At 41.3% G+C, this 12,221-nt stretch overlaps 1 protein-coding gene across 3 annotated transcripts in view; it reads left to right on the top strand.

The window, feature by feature from the left end:
- SMARCAD1 (SNF2 related chromatin remodeling ATPase with DExD box 1) overlaps positions 1 to 12,221 on the top strand; it is a 102,131-nt gene that overhangs the window by 73,619 nt on the left and 16,291 nt on the right. For all 3 annotated transcript variants that reach the window (XM_075860659.1, XM_075860660.1, XM_075860661.1), the window contains exons 17-19: positions 6,957 to 7,052; positions 10,046 to 10,163; positions 11,772 to 11,893. In XM_075860659.1, the coding sequence (XP_075716774.1) occupies positions 6,957 to 7,052; positions 10,046 to 10,163; positions 11,772 to 11,893 (336 nt within the window). The remainder of the gene's footprint in view (positions 1 to 6,956; positions 7,053 to 10,045; positions 10,164 to 11,771; positions 11,894 to 12,221) is intronic.

Here is a 12,221-nt window from a genome sequence, read left to right as displayed (position 1 = left end):
TACAGCAACAATGGGAGGTCATTAAAGGGGTTTTCCATCAGGGACATTTATGACCTATCCACAGGATGTGTCATACATGTCAGATAGATGCGGGTCCCAGCTCTGGTCCCTGCACCTATCTTTAAAACAGGGCCCCTATACCCAGTTCTACCTTTTTCTGCTGCCGCTGTCTCCCGCCATTTCCTGACTATATGGCCGGGAGTACAAAAACAGCGTAGCTCGCTGAGTTACACTGCTTCTGTAAGTCCCATAGTAGTGACTGGCCGCGAGCTACGCTGTTTCTGTAATTACCATTCAGTTCTATGGGACTTGCGAAAACCTCTACGCTGATTCTTCATGGTCGGAAATCTCCTGCTTCAGCCGCATCACAAAGAGCTAGAATGGGGTTTAGGGAGCCCGTTCTAGAGGTAGGTGTGGGACCCGCATCTATCGGACATTAATGAGACAGCCTGTGGATATGTCATAAATGTCTCTGAAGGGAAAACCCCTTTAATGCGAACAGTCCTACATGTATGGTGGTCGCATGGCGCAGGCTTAGAATCTTTGCCGCAGCCAATAGGAACTGTGGAATATAAGGAGTTTGACAGAGTGCAGGAGCTTCCTCTGTCAGCCCATTGGTGCCTCCACAGTGCGATTGCGTGGTGTTGATGGGTTTCCATGGCAACCCGATGCCTGACAAAGGCCCCCAGGTCTGCCATCATAAAACTCCTATTAGGCCCTGCCAGAGGCAGATCCTAATAGGTTGCCAGCCAGTAGAATGCTCACAGGCAGGAACAATCCACAGCACTAAAAAAGAAAATAGACATAAAACACATTTTTTTTTACAATGAAAAAGGCTTTATTATGGGAAACAAACCATTAACAACACTACAAAATTGGTATCACCGCATTAAAAAAAACCCGTATTCTAAAATTGACGTGATTTATCCCACACGATGTGTGCCAAATTGCTGTTTTTGTTGACTCCATCCCCCAGAAAATAAAGTGATCGTCACATGTACCCTGAAATGGTACCAATGGAAACCATAGGTCGTCCTGCAGAATAACAAACCCTTGTACAGCTCGATGTAAAAATAAAAAGGTTATGTCTTTTTGAATGTGGCTACACAAAAACATGTTAAGTTATGTTATTTATACCGCAACAAAAACAATGGCTAAATTGCTGGGTTTTTTTTCTACATACGCAACAACCTCCCGCCACAAAAGTTGCACAAATCATTATATGTATAAAAAAAATCTTGTCCTGGAAAAAAACAAAACCCTTATGTCGACAGAAAAATAAAAATGTTATGGCTCTCGGCATGCGACGATGAAAAAACGTTAAAAAAATTGCCACGTTCTGAGGACCAAAATAGGTTGTCTCTCTAAGGGGTTAAATAGAAATAAGGGGTTAAATAGGCATTTAGGCTTAAAGAGGCTCTGTCACCAGATTATAAGTGGCCTATCTCCTACATAATCTGATTGGCGCTGTAATGTAGATAACAGTGGTTTTTATTTTGAAAAACGATCATTTTTGAGCAAGTTATGAGCAATTTTAGATTTATGCTAATTAGTTTCTTAACCCCTTAAGGACGCAGCCTAGTTTGGGCCTTAAGGCTCAGAGCCCATTTTTCAAATCTGACATATTTCACTTTATGTGGTAATAACGTCGGAATGCTTAAACCTATCCAAGCGATTCCGAGATTGTTTTCTCGTGACACTTTGGGCTTCATGTTCGTGGTAAAATTTGGTCGATCTATTCAGTCTTTATTTGAGAAAAATTGCAAAATTGAGAGAAAATTTAGAAAAAATAGCATTTTTCAGAATTTAAATGCATCTGCTTGAAAAACAGACGGTTATACCACCCACAATAGTCACTAGTTCACATTTCCCATATGTCTACTTTAGATTGGCATCGGTTTTTGAACATTATTTTATTTTTCTTGGACGTTACAAGGCTTAGAACATAAACAGCAATTTCTCATATTTTTAAGAAAATTTCAAAAGCCTTTTTTTTAAGGTACCTGTTCAGTTCTGAAGTGGCTTTGAGGGGCCTATGTATTAGAAACCCCCATAAAGCACCCCATTTTAAAAACTAGACCCCTCAAAGTATTCAAAACAGCATTTAGAAAGTTTTTTAACCCTTCAGGCATTTCACAGGAATTAAAGCAAAGTGGAGGTGAAATTTGCAAATTTCGTTTTTATTTCTGAATTTCAATTTTATTCTATTTTTTTCTGTAACAAAGAAGGTTTTACCAGAGAAACACTACTAAATATGTATTGTCCAGACTCTGCAGTTTTTAGAAATGTCCCACATGTGGCTCTAGTGCGCTCGTGGACTAAAACACAAGCCCCAGAAGCAAAGAAGCACCTAGTGCATTTTGGTGGTGCTTTTTTATTAGCATATATTTTAGGCAGCATGCCAGGTTTGGAGAGGTGTTGAGGTGCCAAAACAGTAGGAATCCCCCAAAACTGACCCCATTTTGGAAACTGCACCCCTCAAGGAATTAATTTATGGTTATTGTTACAATTTTGACCCCGTAGTTTTTTCACAGCGCGTATTTGAATTGGGCTGTGAAATTAAAAGAATGACAATTTTTCCAATAAGATGTCATTTTTGATCAGAATTTCTTATTTTCACAAGGAATAAAATACCCCAATTTGTTGCCCAATTTGTCCTGAGTGCGGCAATACCCCATTTGTGGTGATAAACTGCCGTTTGGGCCCATGGGAGGCCTCAGAAGGAAAGGAGCGCTATGTGTTCTTTGGAGCCCAGATTTTGCTGGATTGGTTTTCGGGTGCCATGTCGCATTTGCAGAGCCCCAAAGGTATCAAAGCAATGGAAACCCACCAGAAGTCACCCCATTTTGGAAACTACACCCCTCAAAGAATTTATTTATGGGTGTTATGACCATTTAGACCCCACAGTTTTTTCACAGAATTTATTTGAATTGGGCTGTGAAATTAAAAGAATGACAATTTTTCCAATAAGATGTCATTTTTGATCAGAATTTCTTATTTTCACAAGGAATAAAATACCGCATTTTGTTGCCCAATTTGTCCTGAGTGTGGCAATACCCCATTTGTGGTGATAAACTGCCGTTTGGGCCCATGGGAGGGCTCAGAAGGAAAGGACCACCATGTGGCCTACTGGGAATTTTCTGGTGCTAAGTCGTGTGTGCAGAAGCCCCTGAGGTATCAGTACAGTTGAAACCCCCGAGAAGTGACCCCGTTTTAAAAACGACACCCCTTAAGGAATTCATCTAGAGGTGTAGTGAGCATTTTGACCCCACAGGTATTGTGTAAAAGATAATGCGCAGCAGATGGTGCAGAGTGAGATTTGCAATTTTCTATATATATGCCATGTCAGTGTCCGATATATTGTGCCCAGCATGTGCCACCGGAGACCTACACCCCATAAACTGTAATGTTGGCTCTCCCGGGTACGGCAATACCCTACATGTGGCTGTTATCAGCTGCCTGGGCACACAGCAGGGCTCAGAGGGGAAAGATGAGGAGGGGTAAGCTGTGCGAAGTGGATCAGAGCGAGTAAAACTGGGGTAAATTAAAAATAAAGGGATGGATGATAAATTTGAAAACACTCTTTCATACAGAGCCCTGGTTTTTCGGGATACGCGTCACATTGATATATTGTGTCCTTCCTTATCCCCCTCTTATAGCAGACTCTGCACCTCTTTTGACTTTTTCCCTTCTTGCCAGTTTGGGGAACTTCTCCTAAAAAGTGTTGCCCTGGTACGATGCCTGTGGCCTCGCTTCCAGAAGTACTGTAAGGCTTCAGGACTTGATCTGACAAGTCCACCCCTCCCATGTACCTATTGTAGTCCAGGATGCAGTCTAGTTTGGGGGTCCCTGTACTGGTACCTCGTACATGGGTACTGGTGTGGCATCTCCCTGGTCTTGTACTTGACACACAATATGTTGCTGCTAGATTGTGCCCTGCTCTCACCCCTTCTGAGTGTTTGCCCAAGCAGAGTCGTAGGGAGGCCTCTCAGGTTTCTTCTAGCAGTGCCGCATGCCGCAGTCCTTCTGGAAGCGAGGCAGTTGAAGAGTGGGACGCTGGTATAAAAATTATCCAGGTAGAGGTGGTAACCCTGGTCCAGCAGTGGGTGCACCAAATCCCACACAATTTTTGTATTAACTCCCAGTAAGGGGGGGCATTCTGGGGGCTGAGAACTGGTGTCCTTCCCTTCATATATCCTAAACCTGTAGGTATACCCTGATACACTCTCGCACAGCTCATACATCTTCACGCCGTACCTTGCCCTCTTACCCGGCAGGTACTGGCGAAATTGAAGCCTCCCTTTAAAATGTACCAAGGACTCATCAATAGAAATACACTTCTCGGGGGTGAATGCTTGGGAAAACCGGGCACTGAAACGGTCTAATAGGGGTCTCCGTTTATACAAACGGTCAAAACTGGGGTCATCTCGGGGTGGGCGCGGCTCATTATCAGTATAATGTAAGAAGCGAAGTATTGCCTCATTTTTATTTTATTTTTTAGTTTCCAGCTCAGTTCTGAAGTTGCTTTGAGGGGCCCATATATTAGACACCCTTATCAAACACCCCATTTCAGAAACTAGACCCCTCAAAGTATTCACAACAGCATTTAAAAAGTTTATTAACCCTTTAGGCGTTTCACAGGAATTTAGAGCAAAGTAGAGGTGACATTTAATTAATTTAATTTATTAGGCACCATGTCCGGTTTGAAGAGGTCTTGTGGTGCTAAAACAGTGGAAACCCCCCAAAAGTGACCCCTTTTTGGAAACTAGACCCCTTGAGGAATCCATTGTAGTTTTCTTGGGGTGCATGCGGCTTTTTGATCAGTTTTTATTCTATTTTTAGGTGGCGTGGTGACTAAAAAAACAGCAATTTTACTATTGTTTTTTATTCAATTTTTTTTACAGCGTTCACCGTGCGCTATAAATGACATATTCACTTTATTCTGCGGGGCGATACGATTACGGCGATACCAGATGTTTATAGTTTTTTTTTTTTGTCTTATGGCGTTTGCACAATAAAATACATTTTGTAAAATATAATTTATTTTTTGTGTTACCTTATTCTAAGAGCCAGAACTGTTTTTTTTTTCTCCATCAGGAAAGCCGTGCGAGGACTTATTTTTTGCGTAACGAACTGTAGTTTCGATCAGTACCATTTTTAGGGACATGCGACTTTTTGATCTCTTTTTATTCCATTTTTTGGGAGGTGAAGTGACCAAACAATTGTGATTGTGGTTCGGTTTATTATTATTTTCTCTTACGGCGTTCACCGCGCGGGATAAATAACGACATCGTTTTGTAGTTCAGGCCGTTACGGACGCGGCGATACCAATTATGTATAGTTTATTTGTTTATTTATATATTTTTATTAATAATAAAGAACTGATAAGGGAAAAAGGGGGACTTTTACTTTTATTACTTTTAAATCTTTTTTTTTTCTTATTTTTACACAACTTTTTTTTACTTTTTTTACACTTTTTTTACTTTGTCCCACTAGGGGACATGAGGGCAGGAGGCTCTGATCGCTATTCTAATACACTGCACTACATGCGTAGTGCAGTGTATTAGAGCTGTCAGCTGTTCGCTGACAGCAAGCATAGTGGGTCCTGATTTTGTCGGGACCCACTAGGCTTCCGTCGATGGCGTAGCCAGAGTCCATTGTTAGGATTCTGGTTGCCATAGTAGCCATCACGGCCCGCTATCGTGTAGCAGGCCGGCGATGGCAGCTTAACCCCTAAGAAGCCGCGATCGCTATTGAACGCGGCTTCTAAGGGGTTAATCGGCGGGGACCACCGCGATCGGTCCCTGCACACTAAGCTGTGATAGCCTGCTGTCGGAAACAGCAGGTATCACAGCTCAGACACGCGCCGGGGAAAGATGGCGCCGTGTTTACTCAGGTCAGTAATAGTACTGACCTGAGCGCGAACGTTCTACTTAGCAGGACGTACTATTACTGACCTGAGCGCGAAGGGGTTAATGCCCAACTGGGCGTGTTTTTACTTTTTACCAAGTGGGCGTTGTACAGAGGAGTGTATGAGGCTGACCAATCAGTATCATACACTTCTCATTGTTCCAGCCCAGCTTCTTTCACTGCACAATCACACTAGCAATGGGCTGGAACAATGAGAAGTGTATGACGCTGATTGGTCACTGATTGGTCAGCGTCATACACTCCTCTGTACAACGGCCACTTGGTCTAAAGTAAAAACACGCCCAGTTGTCTATTAAGAAACAAATTAGCATAAATCTAATATTGCTCAAAACTTGCTCAAAATTGATTGTTTTTCAAAATAAAAACCACTGTTATCTACATTACAGCGCCGATCAGATTATGTAGGAGATAGGGCATTTATAATGTGGTGACAGAGCCTCTTTAACCTTTCCCTTGCTGTGATCAAATTTCCAGTGTTTTCTGTACTGTACATCTATAGAGGCATCATCGCCACCTAGTGGTAAATACGTTTTTATGAAGTATTTGGTGATATTATGCTATTCCCAGCCACTTGTAATACAAAGAAACTGCTGCAGAATCTCTTCTTAATGCAATTAACAGCTTATTGCTATAAATCACCTTAAAAAAAAAGGCTTTCGCTGCTATGTGTATTGTAACGTTTTGTAGGATTTAGCGCACAGGACTGTTAAATACATCGCATTTGCCCACTACATTCATCACATACATTTGAAAGGTATCCAGTCGTATACAGTGAGTTTGTTCTTATGGCATATGTTTGGCTGATTGATGCCTGAATATCTTTTTGTTGGGCTCAGTTTACACCATGTTTGCCGTATATGTCTATAGGGTAGTGTGTATTGTGCAATAAAAAAAGCTCCACAAAAGACTGGTGAATGAAAACAAATGCCATTTGTAAGCACCAATAGGCTTGATCTAGCAATTGCATATTTGTTCTCATGTCAGAAGATGACGTTTCCAGTAATGTCTAATATCTATTCATTTAGAAATCTACTGATGAGCAAAGCACTTTTGAAAAGGGCAGAATTGCCCATGCAAAACTGATCATGAAGCCATTCATTCTCAAAAGAGTAAAGAGTGAGGTAAGAGATACATGAGGAATTCTAATACGTTTGCCTGCTCTGAAGTATTCCATATAATTATACAATCTCTTGGACATTGTGTTTTAATTGGAACTTCTAAAGAGGTCACTGGGCCTTCTTTCCCAAAACTGGTTCTGGTTGCCAATAGCAAAGTTCAGGTTTCATTTTGTAAACCACACAGGAAAAAAATTAAACCAAACCTCTGATTTATACAGACGACAATTGATGATCTTATTTACGTATTTACCGGCATTTATATACTGTGGCTTTAACACCTTACTGACAGCCAATACGTGTTTTCACGGCAGTCATTAAGGGGTGCTTATGACATTGTGCCATGACATAAGGCTGGTGCTGGTGTCCCATGCTCGCTAGAGCGGGTGTCGGGCTGTCTAAAGACAGCCAGGCACCTTCTCTAGCGTGCGGGATCGAAATTCGCTTCGAACCTGCCCGTTTAACCGCTTAGATGTCGTGGTAACTTATGACCGCGGTATTAATATTTTTTTAAATATGGGGGACTCCCTCTTTCACCTCATCAGCACACCCGCGACGCGCCAATTGTTTTTTGGCAGCCAGGGGCCTAACAAAGGCCCCCAGGTCCGGCTTTATTGAATTCCGATTAGGCATAGTCTAAGATGTCTGTCAGTTTTACACTGACGGGCATAATACATTGCATTACAGAAGTATTGCTGCGTATTCTAAAAGCAACCAAAATATCATAGTAAAGTCCCCTAGTGGCTCTAAAAAAAAGTAAAATTCCAAGTAACTAAAATGTAGAAATACTTTCTCCCTACAAAATGCTTTATGAAAAAGCTAAAAAAATGTTTTATAGATACTCCGAGTTGGTGTCGCCGTATCTGTAACTATCCAAACTATAAAACGACTACGTTATTAAACCCGCATGGTGAACGCCGTCAAAATTGAAATAAAAGGAAACTATGCTAGAATTGCTGTTTTCTGTTTATCCTGCCTTCCAAAAAAATGCATTCGTCGTATGTACCCCAAAATGGTACCAATAAAAACTACAAGGTGTCCTGCAAAAGATAAGCCCTAATATATACATGGGCGGAAAATAAAAAAAAGTTATGGCTCTTAGAATATGGCGACACAAAAACAAATAATTTAGAAAAAGTGTTTTATTGTTCAAAAGTAGTAAAAAATAAACTATATAAATTTAGTATCGCCATAATTGTATTGACCCTCTTAATAAAGTTATTTATACTACACAGTTACTGGTGTAAATTTAAGATGCAACAAAGAATGGCAAAATGTTTGTGTTTTTTCCATTACACCCACAAAAATAGTAGTGTAGCTAAACGTTTGACAAACTTCTGACATGTCATAGTGACGTGTCAGAAGTTTGGATTGGTGGGGGTCCGAGCACTGAGACCCCTACCAATCGCTAGAACGAAGCCGCTGAAGCGTTCGTGTAAGCGCTCAGCCGCTTGGTGTCTGTTAGATACATTTGCTTTCCGGAAAAAGCCGGAGTACGGGCTCATAGACTTCCTGTTGAGTCGGTACACGATACATTTATTTCCGGGAAAAGCAGAACAGACACGAAGCGGCTGAGCGCTCACACGAACTCTTCAGCGGCTTCGTTCTAGCGACTGGTGGGGGTCTCAGTGTTCGGACACCACCAATCCAAACGTGTCACAAAACTTCTGACATGTCATAGTGACGTCAAACGTTTAGCTACACTTTAATAAGAGTTAATCAATAAACTATGTGCCCCAAAATGGTGCAATTTAAAAAAAATGGTTATAGCGGTTTGATGGAAAAGTGGGAAAAAATTGCTTTCTCATTAAGGCTTAAAGAGGCTCCGTCGCCGGATTTTGCAACCCCTATCTGCTATTGCAGCAGATCGGCGCTGCAATGTAGATTACAGTAACGTTTTTATTTTTAAAAAACAAGCATTTTTGGCCAAGTTATGACCATTTTTGTATTTATGCAAATGAGGCTTACAAATGTCCAAGTGGGCGTGTTTAAAGTAAAAGTCCAAGTGGGCGTGTATTATGTGCATACATCGGGGCGTGTTTACTACTTTTACTAGCTGGGCGTTCTGACGAGAAGTATCATCCACTTCTCTTCAGAACGCCCCCAGCTTCTGCCAGATCACGCTGTGACGTCACTCACTTCCTGCCCCAGGTCCTGCATCGTGTCGGCGCCAGAGGCTACAGTTGATTCTGCAGAAGCATCAGCGTTTGCAGGTAAGTAGCTACATCGACTTACCTGCAAACGCAGATGCTGCTGCAGAATCAACTGTAGCCTCTGGTGCCGATGTGTCCTCGCTCGTCTGACACGATGCAGGACCTGTGACTGACGTCACAGCGTGATCTGGCAGAAGCTGGGCGTTCTGAAGAGAAGTGGATGATACTTCTCGTCAGAACGCCCAGCTAGTGAAAGTATTAAAAACGCCCCGATGTACGCACATAATACACGCCCACTTGGACTTTTACTTTTAAACACACCCACTTGGAATTTTGCAAGCCTCATTTGCATAACTACAAAAATGGTCATAACTTGGCCAAAAATGCTCGTTTTTTTAAAATAAAAACGTTACTGTTATCTACATTGCAGCGCCGATCTGCTGCAATAGCAGATAGGGGTTGCAAAATCTGGTGACAGAGCCTCTTTAAAATATACTAGTCACTAAGGGGTTAATATAACCTTTATTGCAATCCCTGAAATCAGTCCATACCCCACAATGTAATTTCCCTGTCCCTGTATGTGCCCCGTACATGCTGACAAGAAGAAAAACCGCCCGTTGCTTTACCGCAAATTGCTGTGTTTCTTAGCAACGCAGCTTGTACAGGTGAAGCACATCAAAACCATGTTCTTCACCTATAGAAGCACGATGGCAGCATGTTCAGGCACCCTCAGTCAAGAGGCACTGGCAGTAAACCTGTGTTTAGTGTAGAGGGTTTATAGTCACGCTTGTGAGTGTGGTGTTCATTCTGTATGGAGTATAATCTGCTTGTTTCTATTTTGTTTAGGTCCTCAAGCAATTGCCTCCTAAACAAGATCACATTAAGTTTTGCCATTTGTCCAAAAAGCAGCAGCAGCTATACGATGATTTAATGATCAAACTCAAGAGGTCAATTGAGGGAACAGGTAAACTTTTTGTTTTGCTGTATTTGTGTTTTATAAAAAAAAAAACTTTTTTTCCATTTTCTTGAAGCACTTTTTCTTAACAGCGGTCATTGGTTCCACTGCAAATCCTGCATTACCTCAATGTTATGTATTTAGTGTTCTATTTTGTAGCAACACTGCTTATACCTGGCAGTGCTATGGGAAGCTGCTGTATGTCATTTTCCAGTTTCATTAAGGCATTCCATTATAAACCAGCATTTTAAACAGATACAAATCGGTTCAAAAGATATACGGTTTATTACGGAAAGTCTCTGAAAAACCGCTCAAGTACAAGGTCAATTAATTGAGTTCTGAATTTTATTTATTTTTTGTTCAATTTTATTTGTGTACAAAATTATTAGATATAAACATCAATTAATTATGGCCTTATTGCCCCCTAAGGCAGGGCTTCAAAGGAGTACAAAGATGGCAGGCCTGGGAGCGCAATGTTGTGTTCAAAGGGGGCGGAGTTCGATGTGTTCAAGGGGGCACCCCCCTGATTCTAAACATTTAAATGCGGTTGTCGCTATCTATGGTGTTAAAAGGGAGGAATGTAAGTGATCTTTGATTCCGCCCGTTGCAGAGAGGTGTCGGCTGTATAACACAGCCGTCACCTGCTGAGTCTGGAGCGAGCTCAGCCATTGAGCCCGCTCCATACTTCCCTTTTAATGGCTACCGCGTACCAGTACGTGACATGTCGTTAAGGCATTAAAAGCTTAGGAAACCTTTGCGGGTGTTTAGTGTTGATTTGCTGATTAGAGTATCACACCATGAGTTTAGAATAATGGGTGAAAGTCGAAGAACGTAATTTTCGAAGACACTAAATTTTGGGTTTTCAGTAACTGTTAGCCATAATCCTCAACATTAAAAGAAAAAAAATGCTGGAAATAGGTCACTCTGTGTAATGAATCTATATAATGAGTTTCACTTTTTGAATTGAATTACTGATATAAATTAACTTTTTGTTGATTTTCTAAGGGTATGTTCACACGCAGTGTTTTTAGACGTAATTCTGGCGTTTTACGCCTCGAATTACGCCTGAAAAAACTGCTCCATTACGCTTACAAACATCTTCCCATTTCTTTCAATGGGTTTTACGATGTTCTGTTCCCACGAGCCTTTATTTTACGCGTCGCTGTCAAAATATGGCGCGAAAAAAGACACCCGCTCAAACAGCTTGAAAAACAGCTCCAAGAACGTCCGTAAAATAAGCCGCGAAAAACGCGAGTTACTACAAAAACGTCTAAAAAAACCGAGCTGTTTTCGTCTGAAAACAGCTCCGTATTTTCAGATGTTTTCGGTCACTGTGTGTGAACATACCCTAATACTTTGAGAAGGACCTGTCATTTCCCATCCTCTTTAGCCTCCCAGGAGTATTGCACAAGTGGTTAATCCACAAAATTGTGATGTATGATGAGTAGTGATAGATTTTTTTTTAATTTTTTTTTTACAGTTTTTACCATGTTGACCCAGGTCGGTTGTTTTTCCCGAACTCTTTCTCCCACTTCAGACAACCTATTTAACAATACGTATGAAGCAGTTTATTTTTATCATCAATAACTGAGGCTGTCTCATTTTGTTTTCTTTTAGAAAAAAGTTCCGAGCTCTGCAATGTTATGATGCACTTAAGAAAAATGGCCAATCACCCCTTGCTACACAGGCAGTATTTTACAGCAGAAAAATTGCGCTCCATGTCCAAGCTAATGCTGAAGGTGAATCTATCCCTACCGCCAGCCGTGTACTGTGATTTCAGAAGAGCTCGTAGTGTGAATATTATTATGAGGCGTTGTTCACTTAGAAAATAGTCTACAAAACAGTCGCTTTCACCGGGTAGATTAGTAATTAGTATTCTGAACTTCTAGAATTCCAACCCCCACTGCACAGACTACCTGCTGAGCTTGTGCTGCACTTGTGTTTATACACACCGGATGGCAAAATGATCGCTTTTTTTTTTTTAAGCTTCAATTACAGTACTGTGTGTTTTTCTGGTCCAAATACTACATTTTCTCAATGAACCAGCAGAGGGTGGCAAAATCCTGC

Source organism: Rhinoderma darwinii, chromosome 1 (genome assembly GCF_050947455.1).
Source record: "Rhinoderma darwinii isolate aRhiDar2 chromosome 1, aRhiDar2.hap1, whole genome shotgun sequence".
Classification (NCBI taxonomy): Eukaryota; Metazoa; Chordata; class Amphibia; order Anura; family Rhinodermatidae; genus Rhinoderma; species Rhinoderma darwinii.
Note: the sequence above shows the minus strand (reverse complement) of the source record. Positions and strands in the feature narration are given on the sequence as shown.